The sequence below is a fragment of the Papio anubis genome, chromosome 2 (assembly GCF_008728515.1).
Source record: "Papio anubis isolate 15944 chromosome 2, Panubis1.0, whole genome shotgun sequence".
NCBI classification, from domain to species: domain Eukaryota; kingdom Metazoa; phylum Chordata; class Mammalia; order Primates; family Cercopithecidae; genus Papio; species Papio anubis.
Genome location: NC_044977.1, coordinates 191,384,180 through 191,400,929, shown reverse-complemented (window position 1 = coordinate 191,400,929; position 16,750 = coordinate 191,384,180). Strand labels below are relative to the sequence as shown.

Sequence of the window (16,750 nt, the reverse complement as noted above, 5' to 3'; positions counted from 1 at the left end):
TACGTGCCTCAACATATCTGGCTACGATTGCTTCCCCGTTTGCTATATCTGGTATGTTCCCACAACTTAAACCAGAATATCACAGGCACATTCATTCATTTTCCAACTGGGGAGACTGAAGCCCAGCAAAGTGAAATGACTTAAGTGAAACTACGTGACTAGTTATACTTATAAGTTGAACTTGGACCCTGACTTCTATCAGAAAAATAACTTACTCATAGGATGATCTGCGTTTTTTACCTCATTTTGTTCATTTCCTCACAAACAATATATTCTATGAGAAAAGTGTTTTTGTCTCCACGAGACAAAAAAACATGGTATAAAGTCAGCGTTATATTTTGCAAATCAATAACCACTACCTCGGGGATTCTATTCAAGGACTAATTATTAAGGAGGCAACTTTGGCCAGGCTTGGTAGGACTCACAGTATCAGAGATGAGTGAGATGAGGACATCCTGCTCCCAGGCCACCAGGTACATGAGACCGTCAACATGAAAGTCCTGGACTCGGCTGGGCGCGGTGGCTCAAGCCTGTAATCCTAGCACTTTGGGAGGCCGAGACGGGTGGATCATGAGGTCAAGAGATCGAGACCATCCTGGCTAACACGGTGAAACCCCGTCTCTACTAAAAATACAAGAAAATTAGCCGGGCGAGGTGGCGGGCGCCTGTAGTCCCAGCTACTCAGGAGGCTGAGGCAGGAGAATGGCGTGAACCCGGGGGGGCGGAGCTTGCAGTGAGCCGAGATTGCGCCACTGCACTCCAGCCTGGGGCACAGAGCAAGACTCCGTCTCAAAAAAAAAAAAAAAAAAAAAAAGAAAGTCCTGGACTCAGACCCTGGCTGTTTTTAGCATTGGGGAGATATTGTTTCATATGTTTAAGGGGCAACTCTACCAGGAGGCAAGGAACTGAATGACTCCATGAGACACTCCCGGCTCCGCGGGCCTTCTGGACAAGAACAGCACAGGCAGCAGGAAGAACAAGTGTTTTGAATAGACCCACTTCCCCTCCTCCCATGAGACTATGCTGCCTCCTTGCGATTGAAGAAGCAAACGCTGATTGCAAATACTTCATACATCAACTGAGAAACATTAAAATGTTCTTAATAAGCATGCAAGACTTATCTGCATCCAGCTCCCATTTCCCGTGTATATGTTATAGAAAGTGCACTCCGGCTCATTCATTCATCCTTCCCATCTCCCCGAAAATGACATGCGTTCCGAAACCTGTTTTGAATTATAACAGAAAAGCATCACTGTCTGTTATTGAAAAGATAAAGAATTTTTTCATTTCAAACAAATAAAAGCCCTGAAGGATCATATCTTCTCCTAAGTAGGTTCATTGTCAACCAACAGCAAACATATTACCCACAGTAAGCAGTGACTCTGTGAAAACGAGTGATTTATCAAATAATAACCTTAGAGAATCTCTGCTAGCTCTCAAACCTCTTGTTAACTAATATTATTCATTAACTATGTCTAGTATTGTGTTTTTTGTTTGTTTTTTCTGAGATGGAGTCTTCCATTGTCACCCAGGCTGGAGTGCAGTGGTGCCATCTCAGCTCACTGCAACCTCCGCCTCCTGGGTTCAAGCAATTCTCCTGCCTCAGCCTCCCAAGTAGCTGGGATTACAGGCACCCACCACCACATGCAGCCAACTTGTGTATTTTTTGTAGAGACAGGGTTTCACCGTGTCAGCCAGGCTGGTCTCAAACTCTTGAACTTGTGATCCACCTGCCTCAACCTCCCAAAGTGCTGGGATTACAGGCGTGAGCCACTGCGCCAGGCCCTATGTCTAGTATTGTAGCATCCACTTCCACCACCATCTCATAGAAAAGCATCTCCTTGAAAATCAAAAAAAGAAAATGATGGATGGCTTCCTAAGGGACAATTTTCCACACAAATAATGTTTAACAAAAAAACTGAAAAAAAAAAAGGACAAAGCAAAGCAACTCATAATGAAAAATAATTACTTTAGAATAATAAAATTCAAAGGAAACTATTCAGGCAGTAGAGAGAGTCTCCAGAAACAGAATTCATAGGACACCCCAGAAAATACTGCATGAACGCCACCAAATTCAATACCAGCAAGAAATAGTATGGTAGATTTCTGCCTGCGGGACAGTGATTGGTAACCTAAGAAAACCTATGTTTGCAGTTACCTGCTCTGAGGACTGGTTCAGCTCACTATTTGAATTATGCCTAAGAACTCCGACCCTCATGTGAGCTCTGGCAGAAAGGCAGTTGTTAGTTCTTGTCCTTGGAATTACTGCCTCCAAAGATAAATCCAATGTGTCAACTCTAAATCATTTACCTAAATTACCTCCTTGATTAACTGTTGGTTTGCCAGCCTGTCCTTCCCACTAGATGGTGATAGGAACCCTGTTTCATTCATCTTTGTATTCCTCACTTCTAATACAGAGAAATGAAGTTAATAAAAATTTTGGTGTGGAGCCGGGCTTAAAAATCAATCCTTTTTTGAGTATTTCGTTGTTCCTATCTTTTTGGCATTTTAAGGAAGTTTAAAAATATTTTTAGGGCCAGGCGCGGTGGCTCATGTCTGTAATCCCAGTACTTTGGATCTTGAGGCCAGGAGTTTGAGACCAGCCTGGGCAACAGAAGGAGACCCCGTATCTACAAAAAATAAAATGAGCCAGGTGTGGTGGTGTGTGCCTATAGTCCCAGGTACTCAGGAGGCTGAGGTGGGAGGATCTCAAGCCTGGGGACTTGAGGAAGCAATGAGTCATGATTTCATCCCTGTACTCCAGCCTGGGCAACAGAGTGAGACTCTGTCTCCAAAGAATTTTTTTTTTTTTTTACCAAAAACACTGTAGGCTCCATATTTCAAATTACCTCATAACAGGTTCACAACATTTGATGAATGATGGTGTTGTTTAGTTCCCTTGGAGCTGTTACTATTCTGCTATTATTAATCAAGAGCTCAAAATCACAAAATTATATATCGAATTCTGAAGTATTAATTATAAACCCTATAAATTACAAGTCCTAATTTGTACCAAATATTACAGGTGACTGCAAGCAAGTTATTTCAAGCATTTACAACTGGGATCCATCCAGAAACGATCATCTTTAGAGTCTCCACGTAAATCTCAACATCTCATCCACAGCAACGACCCCAGTAACCTCAGCATCTCGTCCACAGCAACACCCCCAGTAACCTCAGCATCTCATCCACAGCAATGCCCCCAGTAACCTCAGCATCTCACCCACAGCAACGCCCCCAGTAACCTCAGCATCTCGTCCACAGCAACGCCCCCAGTAACCTCAGCATCTCATCCACAGCAACGCCCCCAGCTGCCTGCTGATTGCTCCATCCCCAACTCAGTCTTCATGGCGCAGCATCCATAGTAGGTACAAACACTATGCCTTTGGAGAGGAGTGCCTTAGAGTCCACAGCTAATGGCTATAGAAATTTACCCATTGTATCAAGAAAACGCAAAATTAAAATGCCAACATTAGGCAAAAAGAAAAGAAAAGAAAAAAAAAAAAAAAGCATAGGATACTCCCAATAGGTGCCAAAAGAGCAATGATTAGGTACAGTGTTTTTGGGAGAACTGACCTGGAGCCTGCTGGAGTTGTTCAGAGTCTAGACGGAAACATAAACAAGAAAACCAACCATGTAGGTGTGGAGATCAAATAAGATGAGAGGCTATAATGGATGGTAGAATGAGGGATTCCGGGAGCACAGAGGAGGGCCACCTGATGCTGCCCTGAAGAGGTAGAGAAGGCTTCATTCCAGAGCAAATCCTGAGCTGCGTTTGGAAAAACAAGCTGGAGGCAGTCAGAAATAGAAGGGGGAAGCTGGGCGCGGTGACTCATGCCTGTAATCCCAGCACTTTGGGAAGCTGATGTGGGCAGATCACGAGGTCAGGAGTTTGAGACCAGCCTGGCCAACATGGTGAAACTCTTTCTCTACTAAAAGTACAAAAATTAGCCAGGCATAGTGGTGTGCCCTTGTAATCCCAGCTACTCGGGAGGCTGAGGCAGGAGAATCGCTTGAACCCAGGAGGCAGAGGTTGCAGTGAGCTGAGATCGCCCCACTGCACTCCAGCCTGAGCGACAAAGCGAGACTCCACCTCAAAAAAAAAAAGAAAGAAAAGAAAAGAAAATAGAAGGGGGAGGAGGCGGTACCCCAGGCAGAGGAAAGACTCCCACCAAGTAGGAACTCAAATAATTCCATAGCACCTAGGGTCCGAAATCCTGTAGAGGAGAAGTAGAACCGGTGGCCAAAGGTCAGATCACTGACAGCTGTAAACCATGACATGGAGCTCAGATTGCAATCTGAAGGTGAATTGATTCAAGGACTCAATTCTAGGAAAGAATTTAACTTGCATCTTAAAAATGAAATCTGAATATCGACTTGTTATTTCACAGTAGGAAAAAAGTCACTAAAGAGCAAATCGAGGCTGGAGTTCTCTGAAAGCAAACGCTCTGTCTTCAGGCTGGCCACGGAGAATGCCGGGATCTGATGAGGAAGCGGCTGGTGAAGCTCAGGTAGCTGACTAAAGCAGCATCATTCATGACACTATGGGGATCCACCTACCTCCTGCCCCGGGAGGGGTACGGTCCAGAGCATTGAGTGATGGCTCTAGCGGCAGAGGAGACGGAGAGGCGATGCATGGGCCTGACAGCTGGAGGACCCCTGAGAACCGAGAGGGGATGCACGGGCCTGACAGCAGGAGGACCCGTGAGATGGCCAGTGCTCCACTGTGTCATGACGAGGGCCTGAACTAGAAAGTGGAAGTAGAAACAAGAAGGCAGATTTAGGAGAACTACTTCCCCTTCCTCCTCCTCCTCTTCTTCTTCCTCCTCCTCCTCCTCCCTCTTCCTCTTCCTCCTCCCTCTTCCTCTTCCTCCTCCTCCCTCTTCCTCTTCCTCCTCCCTCTTCCTCTTCCTCCTCTTCTTCCTCTTGTTCTTCCTCTTATTCTTCGAGTTAGAATCCAGAATCCAATCTTTATTTAAAAATCTAATCTGCCAGTTTATCGTTTTCCACCAACTCAGGGAGCTGAAACTCACAGGCTTCACAATCTTTTGCTTAGGCGTTGCCTTTGTAGGTGCCTTAGCAGCAGCCATTGCAGTCTTTTTAGATGCTTGCTTAGCCTCTTTTGCTTCCTTAGCAGCCCTGATAGCTTGTTCTCTTTGAGCCTTTCTAACTTCAGGTTTCTGATTCCTCTTGGTCATTATAGCAGCAAGAGATACACGAGTGATGGCCTCTGGAATTTGACTGCTCAACGGGTTCCTTTCTTTTGAATTTCTTCCAACTGTCCCTTTTTGTGCTTCCTTCTGTAGAGGACAGTACAGTTTATCTGCCAAGGGTTCCTTTTGGAAAGGAATGCCAACTTGCATTTTGCATTAAGAAACTGGAAAACCTTCCCGTGGGTCCTGGCGTAGCGCTTTCCGTGTCCTGGCTAGATCTTGTACCCGCTGAAACTGCACAGCTCAACCTTCACGGCAGCAGCTCCACAGGAAGAGAAATGATGGCAAAGAGAACTATTGTTATTATTTTTTGAGATGGTGTTTAGTTTCGCTCGTCACCCAGGCTAGAGTACTAAGGTGTGATCTCAGCTCACTGCAACCTCCACCGCCCAGTTCAAGAGATTCTCCCTACCTCAGCCTCTGGAGCAGCTGGGATTACAGGCGCCCACCACCAGGACAGGCTCATTTTTGTTTTTGTTGTTGGGTTTTTGTTTTTTTGTTTGTTTTATGAGATGGACTCTTGCTCTGTTGCCAGGCTGAAGTGCAGTGGTGTGATCTCGGCTCACTGCAACCTCTGCCTCCCAGGTTCAAGCGATTCTCCTGCCTCAGCCTCCAGACTAGCTGGGACTACAGGTGTGTACCACCACACCCAGCTAATTTTTGCATTTTTTTTTTAGTAGGGATGGAGTTTCACCATATTGGCCAGGATGGTCTCGATCTCTTGACCTCGTGCTCTGCCCGCCTCAGCCTCCAAAGTGCTGGGATTACAGGCGTAAGCCACTGTGCCTGGCCTAATTTTTGTATTTTTAGTAGAGATGGGGTTTTACCATGTTGGCCAGGCTGGTCTCGAACTCCTAATCTCAGGTGATCCACCCACCTCAGCCTCCCAAACTGCTGGGATTACAGGCATGGGCCACCATGCCTGGCCTGATTTAGGAGATTTTTAGGAGGCAGAATCAGGTGGTCTGAGGGATCAACTGCATGTGGGAAGTAAGGGGGAAGTAGGGGTTTGAGATGACTGGTTAAAGTCAGCCAGCAAGGGGGAGTAAAGGAGTGCAGGCACGTTTGTGTGGGGAGACGATGAGATTCATGACTTGGCTCCTGCCAACTTGTAGGATTATCTTTTGCCACTACCGAGCATAGATCCTTTATGCCTGTCAGACTGAACACCTTGCAGTTTCCAAAGGTGTCACCCTCTCAGACCCCAGTCTGTTTACATACATCATTCCAGACAACACAACACCCTTCTCCCTGCCCTGCTGACTCCTGTTTACCAGCTCGCCAAGCCTGTCTGGCCAGCCTTCTCTGGTCCTTCCCCTGCTCTCCTGACTATCCAACTGTTATGGGTTGAACTGTGTCCCCTAAAAAGATATGTTGAGGTCCTAACTCCCAGTACCTGGGAATGTGACCTTATTTGGAAATAGGGTCTTCGCATATTGAATTAAATGAGTTCATGAGGGTAGGCCCTAATACAATACGACTAATATCCTCGTAAGGAAAGGAAAATGGCACGCGAAGACAGAAACACATGGGGAGAACACAGGACGACAGCAGAGACCGGAGTCATGCAGCCGAAAGCGAGGAATGCTGAGGATCGCTGGCCAGCACTGGAAGCTAGGAGAAGGCAGGAAAAGATTCTGCCTGGAGTCTCAGAGGGAGGATGGCCCTGCTGTCACCTTGATTTCAGATGTCTAGCCTCCAGAACTGTGGGAGAATACGTTTCTGTTGTTTTAAGCCACAGGAAACTAGTACATCATCATTTCCATGTGCCCATGTTTCTACATTTGTAAACACTATATGTCCACTTAGGCATTTACCACCTGGTCTGGTCATTCTTTGTTTTATATTTCTTTATTAAATTGTGAGCTTACAGCTGGAGGCGGTGGCTCACGCCTGTAATCCCAGCACTTTGGGAGGCCAAGATGGGCAGATCACCTGAGGTCAGGAGTTCGAGACCAGCCTGGCCAACATGGTAAAACCCCACCTCTACTTAATACAAAAATGAACTGGGCATGGTGGCATGCGCCTGTGATCCCAGCTACTCAGGAGGCTGAGGCAGGAGAATCACTGGAACCCGGGAGGCAGAGCTTGTGGTGAGCCGAGATCGTGCCATTGCACTCCAGCCTGGGCGACAGAGCAAGACTCCGTCTCAAAAAAAAAAAAAAAAAGATGAGCTTACCTTTAAGGGCAAGAATCATGTTTTATACATCTCTGGACGTACATCAAGTTGTCTGGCACAGTGAATGCTTAAGAAATATTTCTTAAATGAGGAAAAAAAAAATGGACCAAAGTTCTTGATGGCATTTAGAGATCAGCAGGAGCTTTACCAGATGGCAGCCACTGGAAGGAGCCCACGGGGGAAGGCATTGACATGAGCCTCAAGAAATTTTTACCCTGGGCCGTGGGTCAGGACAGAGGGAACGATGATAACCGCAGCAGCAGTCTTGGGAGTCAAGGAGAAACCTAACTCCTGCCCAGCCACTATTTGTGAGTTGCATAGGACAGAAAACCCAGACTTCTGTTAAGGCGAGGAGTGCAGGCAACATTCTGGGAAGGCATGTGGGGTCTCAGACCGGCTGACGTGACAGGTGGGTGTGTACCAACGCACAACAGTTGTACTCTGTGCACGGCCGCTCTTTTGAGCCTCCAGAATGTTCCCCATCTCGTGACCACCCCTGGGGCTCCCCAGTGAGCCCAAAAACTAAAGCGGTAACACCTGGTAGCAGAGGCTTCTCTGAATTACATGGAGCCACGCCTGCGTGATAGCCATTTTCCTTCCTGCTTAGTTGCGGCCTGCCCACACCGTTTTGGTTTTCAAATATCCTGAGTATCACCCTGCACATAAGCAGTTTGTGAGGAATGGAGGCTGGCATGCCCAGCAGGCATTCGAGGAGAAGCTACATGGAGAGGCCAGAAGATGACAGTGGTGAAAGAGGCTGCACATTCAAGGCCCCGAGGGGAACAGGGATGGGAGGCCTGGTGCGCAGACTGGCCTTGGGTGTGAAAGGACTTCTCCGCCATGCCATTCAACTCCCTGAGAACTGGCTGGGCTCGCCTGGTTGGCTCCTAAAGCAGCTGTCCCAGGAGGACAAGGCTTGGCCTAGTCCCAGAGCTGAGCAGATTGAAAGAAGAGTTCAGTACTTGTGAGGGGAGGAAAAGACATTGTGCTTGGCTCTGCTTAGAGCTATTATAGCATTGACTTCACTGTACTTTATTTCTAATCCTTCAGGAAGCATACTGTCACATTTAATAAGCCTGCAGACTTGATTCACCAGAAGATTTTGTTCCTGCCCACTCTGTATACATTTTCTTAATTTCTTTTTTTTCTTTTTTTTTTTTTGAGACCGAGTCTCACTCTATTGCCCAGGCTGGAGTGCAGTGGCGCCATCTTGGCTCACTGCAACCTCTGCTTCCCAGGTTCAAGCGATTCTCCTGCCTCCCAAGTAGCTGAGATTACAGGGGCGCACCACCACACCCGGCTAATTTTTGTAATTTTTAGTAGAGACAGGGTTTCTCCATGTTAGCCAGGCTGGTCTCAAACTCCTGACCTCGTGATCCACCCACCTTGGCCTCCCAAAGTGTTGGGATTACAGGTGTGAGCAACCACATCTGGCAATTTTCTTAATTTCTGTGTCCCTCTATGGAGGGAGAGGAAACATGAAACAAAAGCAGTTAATGCTTTGATGTGTTCTCTTTGACCCTGCAGTCTTAGTTAATTTTTTCCAACTTGGCGGCACCTAGCAAGATCAAAGTTGTGGTCAACCATAGAGCTCCACAGTCTTGCACTGCTGCCATTCCTAGCACAGAGCCAAATGGGGTCTGTGTGGACTCTGTTCTGAAATGTAGCAAACGCAATTGCCTTTGACAAGCACAGCTGAGCAGCGTATTTAAGAATGTCAGAATATTAGGGGTGGGATAGACCTTCATAAAATTAAGATAAAATTTGTGTCAACTGGGGTCCAGTCTTGGACAGGGTTGAGCTTCCAAGTAGGTAAACCATGAATGACAGGCGGTTAAAAAGTACATTCTAGGCCGGGCGCGGTGGCTCAAGCCTGTAATCCCAGCACTTTGGGAGGCCGAGGCGGGCGGATCACGAGGTCAGGAGATCGAGACCATCCTGGCTAACATGGTGAAACCCCGTCTCTACTAAAAATACAAAAAACTAGCCGGGCGTGGTGGCGGGCGCCTGTAGTCCCAGCTACTCGGAGGCTGAGGCAGGAGAATGGCCTGAACCTGGGAGGCGGAGCTTGCAGTGAGCCAAGATCGCGCCACTGCACTCCAGCCTGGGTGACACAGCGCGAGACTCCGTCTCAAAAAAAAAAAAAAAAAAAGTACATTCTAGTTGGTACCTACAAGGTAACAGTATAGGTGCCACCATAAAAAAAAAAATGAAAATTTTAAAATCTAGAGATAAAGCTAGTTTTTACTTTGGTTTTATTTGTACTTCAATTCTGTTCAGGATGCTGGTTAGAAAACCTCCATGTATGAGAAACAGTGAGAGGCAAACTCTTTTGTGCCGTAGAATGTTCTTGATATCAAAAAAGAGCACGAGAAGCCTTCACCATTTCCTGTTTATGTTTCACAGATCAGAGGTTCACACAGAAACCACCTGCCCACGTGGCCCCTGCTGCTGGTTTCCCAAGCCCCAGCTTTCCTCTGCAGTCCCCTCTGGCACTGCTTTCTTCTGATGAAGTCTGGTGAAGTCCTTGGGGGAGAAACCAACGGGACAGCACTTTATCCTGTGAGAGCCTTGTGGTTCCTGCTGAGGGATTCCTCCCACCTGCCTCAGCCACGGGAGAGCAAAGAGGGTCTTGAGTCCTATCTAGGGCACCACTTGATAAAAACACGTGATAACACAGGTGCACCTGATGACACAGGAAGCTATGCCTTTGTGAAAACAGCAACAGCATTCTCCTGGAGCCCAGAGCCAGAGCTGGGAGAGACACACGAAGCGAGGGGTGGACGTGTGTGCATGCGTGTGTGTTTGTGTGTGTGTGTGTTATGTGTGTATATGTGTATCTAATAACAAACTTTGTTTTGTTTTGTTTTGTTTTGTTTGAGACAGAGTTTCACTCTTGTCACCCAGGCTGGAGTGCAAAGGCATGATCTCAGCTTGCTGCAACCTCCGCCTCCCGGGTTCAAGTGATTCTCCTGCCTCAGCTTCCCAAGTAGCTGGGATTATAGGTGCACGCCACCACACCTGGCTAATTTTTGTGTCTTTAGTAGACACAGCGTTTCACCATGTTGGCCAGGCTGGTCTTGAACTCCTGACCTCTGGTGATCCACCTGCCTTGGCCTCCCAAAGTGCTAGGATTATAGGCATGAGCCACTGCACCCGGCCTAACAATGAAATTTTTAAAGAAAGGGTTCTGAACCTAAAATGAAAAGAGGAGGCCGGGCGTGGTGGCTCACACCTGTAATGCCAGTACTTTGGTAGTCCAAGGTGGGTGGATCACCTCAGATCAGGAGTTTGAGACCAGCCTGGCCAACATGGTGAAACTCTGTCTCTACTAAAAATACAAAAATTAGCCAGGCATGGTAGTGTGTGCCTGTAATTCCAGCTATTTGGGAGGCTGAGGCAAGGGAATCTCTTGAACCCAGAAGGCAGAGTTTGTGGTGAGCCAAGACTGCACCACTGCACTCCAGCCTAGGCAACAGAGTGAGACTCCATCTCAAAAAAAAAGAAAGAAAAGAAAAGTAAACGAAATTAAAATAAAAAGAGGAAATACAGTACCTGCTGTAGTTTACTTATGCAATAAACTAAGCAAGAGACAACACCTAGGAAAGGGCCTGGCACGTAACAGACCTCAATGAAGATTTCTGACTGGTAACAGGACAACTTCCTGTTTTTAATGCATTCTCTACCGACTCAGCAGTCTTTCTTATGTCTATTATTTCCTTGCTAGCATTAGAGCTGCTAATGCCTTCCTTAGCCATGCAGAACAAGATATGTAGTCAGATTGCTTTCCAAGAAATTGATGTTGTTATGGGCACCATTACTGGGGAGGTCGAATTTAGGAACAGTTAACTCATTTATTCCCTTATTCAACTGTGAAAGGAAAATAAATCTTGAGACCCTAAACTCACTAAGCCAAAGGGGAAAAATCCAGCTGGGAACTGGGTCTTGCAAACCTGTCTCCCATTGTGTTCTTTTTTTTTTTTTTTTTTTTTTTTTGAGACGGAGTCTCGCTCTGTCCCCCAGGCTGGAGTGCAGTGGCCGGATCTCAGCTCACTGCATTGTGTTCTAAATAGATAGATAGCTACCAGATAAAAAAGCTATAGACCTCTCTCACAATTTGCCCATAGGGAAATTCCTTGTGGGCTCCCAGATCTTTACTCTAAAACAATTCTGTTGAATCTCACCCTGGCAATGTACATTGATAGCTTATCTTTGCAGGTATGGGGCAAAGGACAGAATTCACATCCGTCTGCTTACCTGAGACAAAGGCGTACGTGTTTGCTTCCTCTGCCCTATGTTTACGTTATGTAAAAAATGCAGATTCGTCGAATGTGTAAGTGACTGTACCTCTACCACCCTCTCACATGTAAATGGCTGATCAAAGACAAAAGAATGCAATGGCTTCCCTCTTATCCACCCTTTATTTACCCTTTGTAAAAAAACTTTCTTTCTCTTTCTACAATATTCATTCTTTTCCCTTTAAATATTGAGGTCCCCAGACCCTCTTTGGAAAAAGCATGGGCCACAGTTTTTCCTGTGGATCAGTGTTCTTTCCTGAGCACTTCCTTAACCTTGGCAAATAAACCCAAATGATCGAGACTCGCCTTGGTCACTTTCTTTGATTTACATAACCAACTCGTATCAAGGGCCTCTTATGGGAGACACTGTATTCATTCAGTCATGCTGTCAGGAGAGAAAGAGGAGGAAGACATGCACCTGCTCCCAAAGAGGCCACAGCGGAGGGATGGACCCTTAGATAATGGTGATACAATGAGAAGAATGCAAACAGTTCCTCAGCATCTCGGTGAAGGTGAAGACTAACTGCCTGCATGGAGGCGGAGAAGGAGGTAACCTTTGAACTGGGGTAATTTAAGAGCAAGAATAGGGGATGGCATTTCACACAAATTAGTAAAGGCATGAAAAAGGGACAGAATATGACACCTTGAGAATGGCAGTGCGACTGGTGTGAAGAACATAGAGGAAAGCAAGTGGATGTAAAAAGTAAAGGAGACTAGAAAAACAGATAGGGCTGGATTGTGAAGGCCCAAAGGATTTGGACTTTATCCTAGGCAATGAGCAACCACTGCAGACTGAGTTCCCTGAGCAGAAAAAAAAAAAAAAAGAAGGGCAAGTTCTTTTTTTTTTTTTTTTTTTAAAGACGGAGTCTCCCTCTGTCCCCAGGCTGGAGTGCAGTGGCGTGATCTCGGCTCACTGCAACCTCCGCCTCCCGGGTTCAAGTGATTCTCCTGCCTCAGCCTCCCAAGTAGCTGGGACTACAGACATGGGCCACTATGCCCAGCTAATTTTTGTGTTTTTAGTAGAGATGGGGTTTCACCATGTTGGCCAGGATGGTCTCAATCTCTTGACCTCACGATCCACCTACTTCGGCCTCCCAAAGTGCTAGGATTACAGGTGGGAGCCACAGCGCCCAGGCAAGGAGGGCAAGTTCTAATTGTTTGCCCAAGCCTAATACTGTGTGTGGCAAAGTGGAGTTGAATTTATAAACTAAGGATCATTGCATAGCTCAATTTAAAAAAAAAAATATGAGAGCAGTATGAAGATGAATGGACAGTGAAGAAAGTGGAGGTCCTCAGACAAATCTGGAGACAACAGTCAAATAAAATAATAACACATTTGAGAAGTTTCAAATGAGGATGAGTGCTAACGAGCATAAATACAATATTAAAGTAAAAAAGTCTTCCAATGGTGACTTTTAACTATGTAGGCTTCAAAATATATTTAGGGTTTTCCATGAAGCGTTTATACCAATATCACATATGTTCTGAATCAAATCCTATACTCCTTATCCCATTATGAGTTCATAGAATAACAAAATGCAAGAGAACTTGGCAAAACTGACACAATGAAATTACAATACATGACACTGCTCCCTTACTTCTTGCAATAATTTATAAACCAAACCAGTTAACACAGAAAATTTACAGTCACAAAAGACTAATTTCTGGCAGGCACAAGGTAAATTCATAGCTTAGCCAAGAAACTAACTCATATTTCCTACTTACCATTCCAAGGTTTGTCACACTGCATGTCCTGCCTTCTTCTTTTGTTTTTGCCTCATAGGTTCTGAAAGAAGTATTTGCCTAGAGTCTCTGAATTTAATCAGTTTTTGAAAGGATCAGGAAACATCCAGGGACTAATGAAATCTTTGTGTACCCTAGGGAGGCCTATGCTCTGTGAGTCTTCTCAGAGAAGTATTTTGGCCACTTGGTAAGGTTAAGGAATCCTTTCAGTAGATGTCTTTGAAGAGAAGAGAAACAGTGGAGCATTCCATGGTTGCAAATCAAAGCCTTTTTTTTTTTTTAAGCAGAAAATGATTAATCTTTGTCCTTGGCTTTTTCTCTCTTGATACTTTCTGTATTTTGTTTAAATGATCTTGCCCCTGCTACCATGAATTTCTACAACGTAATTAATACTACAAAATCTGTGATCTTCTCTTTCCGGGGAGGGATTACGTGAAAAGGAAAAGAACAATGTGCTATTCTTGGCAGGAAAAGAGTTGCTGCTGACTCGGTGGTCTTGAAGTCACAACTTTTGGGAATTTTTCCAGACGTTAGGTGGGGGGGCACTACCCACTTCTCTACTCTGTGGAACTAGCTGATGACTCGGGCAGGCTGGGCGAGCTAACCATGGAAGCCATTGTTGCTTTGGAATTCTGTCCTTGGTGGGAAACCCAATGGTGTTGTCCACAGTCGTCTGTTCCACTGAATGGAGAGCCAAATGACTCAGCCACGTGATGGGGTACAATAAAAGTGTCCCCTCTCCTCCTCCAAATACGTTGTGTTGGGTCAGGCAACCATGATGATGAAGTCTTCAAAAAGAGAGCAGAGATAAATGCCAGATTATCCTTAAATCATGTATATCTCTTTAAATATATTATTTGCCTTGAGCTCAATAGCTACTTCCAGAAACTGAAACCAGAATGAAAGATTCCATCTACAATTCACCTCTTGGCAGCCAAACCCTCAACACACAGGAAATGTAACACCAATAAAGCTAAATTCAGTGCTTGGGCCGTTTGGTCCAGATAACTTCCTACAGGAGCAAATCTCAGCAGAGGCAGAGGCACAGAAGGAGAGCTCTGTTTAGAAGCATTTGAAAATCTTATTTGGGCCACACTGAGGAATAAAGTGGTTCGACTATTCTGAAACATAAGGAAAAGCAGGCCAGGCGCAGTGGCTCACCCCTACAATCCCAGCACTCTGGGAGGCTGAGGTGGGCAGATCACCTGAGGTCAGAAGTTCGAGACCAGCCTGGCCAACACAGTGAAACCCCATCTCTACTAAAAATACAAAAATTAGCTGGGTGTGGTGGTGGGCGCCGTAATCCTAGCTACTCGGGAGGCTGAGGCAGGAGAATCACTTGAACCCGGGAGGCAGAGATTGCAGTGAGTGGAGATTGTGCCATTACACTCCAGCCTGAGTGACACAGCAAGACTTTGTCTCAAAAACCAAAAATCAAAAAGCAGTACTGGCCCTTACAATTTTACAAACTTTTTTTTTTAAGGGCTACCAAAGTCATCATCTGCTTTCATTTGTTGTGGGTTTGGGAGTGGAAGAACCAGTACAAGAGACAAAAGTTTAACTCTTGATGAGGGAAATGCGTTTCCAAGGTTCTTCAGAGAAGTCTTCATCACCTCCTGTTCCAATGTTTGTTTATTAACTGTAATAAAACACTTTATGCCATACGATCATAGTTCCTTTCATTAGAGGGCCTGAAAGCAAGCTGTTGCTTAATTAGGGGCCCAGTCACAGTTGGGTTCAGGGATGCTGAGTTCAGGGATGCTGAACTCAGTGACGCTTCCCAGGCCAAGCAGGAACAAAGCAGATCTGCCCAGTAATTTAGAACATACAGGGAAGTTTGTGTACTCCCCGGAAAACAGGATTAAGCATCACTGGACGAAAGGGCTACTTCGCTGACAGGGTGGCAGGAGACGCAACACAGGTGTTGAACACAGGTGGAAAGAACTCAGGAAAGGAAGGGAGGTGGCCATCCTGCTTCCCCTGGCTGAGAACTCTCTCTCTGCTCCATGGGCTGGACAGGGCTGTCAGGGCATAGTGTTAGATTCACTGAGCAGTCCTGGCCTGGGAGGGAGAGACGGCACCAGTGGATATTTGACTGGGAACAAAGGTGGGGCCAGTGCCAAGAGTGACTGTGCAGGCCCCTGGCTGAGGCAAATCCCTGGGGAACCCTGTTTCCCTTCTCCCCTTCCAGCTCACTTCCCCTCCATTATCTCCATCCACATCCATTCCCATACTGAGGCCCTGTTCTGTGCCAGGAATTCGCTAGGGGCTAGGGGCCAGACAATAAAAACAATCAGAACCCTACAGTCATCCCTGAGGGGCAGAGTCCTAAGGACACAGAACAGGGTCGTCCTCAAAAGGCACAGAGCCTGTGTTAAAGAAGATGAGACTGTGGTCCAGAGATGAGCCATGGGAGTGAGACTGCTGCTATAGGGGTTAGATGGGGGAAAACGCTTCCTCTCACCCACCCCCACAGCAGTGGACAGACATTACTGAGAGCCAGGTGTCAGCTCAATCTAAGAACTCCCTGAGTCAGAGCTGTCCAAAGATAAAATGAGTTGCACAGGGGTGTGGCGAGCTTCTAGCCCCTGGGGTTGTTGGAGAAAGAGGCTGAAGAGCCACCTCATGGGCCTGCTTGACAAGGTCCCTTGCAGGCCCTGTGGTCTGTGAATCCGCAGGGGCTGGTCCACCGGAGTGGCCAGTTCTGGGTGGCTCAGTCTGCTGTGCTCTAACCTGTGGTGAGAATGATAAAAAGGCCTGGTCAAGAAAGAGTCATGGAAAAGAGCCTGGTGAGGAGCCAGCTGCGAACTGGAGTTGGGGAGGGTGGTGGGGGGGTACAGGGGCCATAACAAGTACCACACACGGGGTGGCTTTAAGCGATGGAAACGGGCTCTCCGCTCTGCAGGCTTGAAGTCCACATCGACCTGCGGCAGAGCTGGTTCCCTCTGTCGGGGGAACCTGTCGCGGCCTCTGCGGGCCCAGGGGGTCCTTGGCTGGGAGACGTGTCGCTGCCGCCCTCCCGCCTCCTGCGCTCTCTGCCTGGACGGCTTGTGCGACGGCGGGATTCGCTGCCCGTCCGTCCGTCGGCTTCTCCAACGGAAAAAGGAGGTGAGGCGATTCCAACGCAGACACTCTATGACTTCATAATAGGCCTCGAAGGACCACTCCAGTGTTGGCAGTGCATGCTTTTATCACCGGCACTTCGGCTTTTTACACCGGCGAAACGGAAAGAGGAGATGTCCCTTTTCTTCAAGTCAGCTAACCTCTCTGCGGAGTGACGTCACCTCGAGTCTCAGGCTGCTGATCTAAAAAATAAA

At 46.7% G+C, this 16,750-nt stretch overlaps 1 protein-coding gene across 3 annotated transcripts; it reads right to left on the bottom strand.

The window, feature by feature from the left end:
• Positions 1-784: 784 nt before the first annotated feature.
• Positions 785-16,384, bottom strand: LOC101016629 (transcription initiation factor TFIID subunit 3-like). 3 transcript variants are annotated; one of them, XM_021935041.2, is made up of 4 exons: positions 16,297-16,384; positions 13,416-14,221; positions 4,561-5,475; positions 785-1,223 (listed from the first exon to the last, which is right to left on the bottom strand). In XM_021935041.2, exons 3-4 carry the CDS (start codon positions 5,361-5,363, stop codon positions 1,178-1,180), a joined length of 849 nt encoding a protein of 282 aa, XP_021790733.2. In that variant the 5' UTR covers positions 5,364-5,475; positions 13,416-14,221; positions 16,297-16,384; the 3' UTR covers positions 785-1,177. The 3 variants fall into 3 exon arrangements, 2 of the variants coding, with proteins under 2 accessions (XP_021790733.2, XP_021790730.2); XM_021935038.2 differs by having other exon boundaries at positions 16,167-16,312; XR_004182369.1 differs by lacking the exons at positions 785-1,223; positions 16,297-16,384 and having other exon boundaries at positions 4,037-4,747; positions 5,034-5,475; positions 13,416-14,671.
• Between the last annotated feature and the right edge of the window lie 366 nt (positions 16,385-16,750).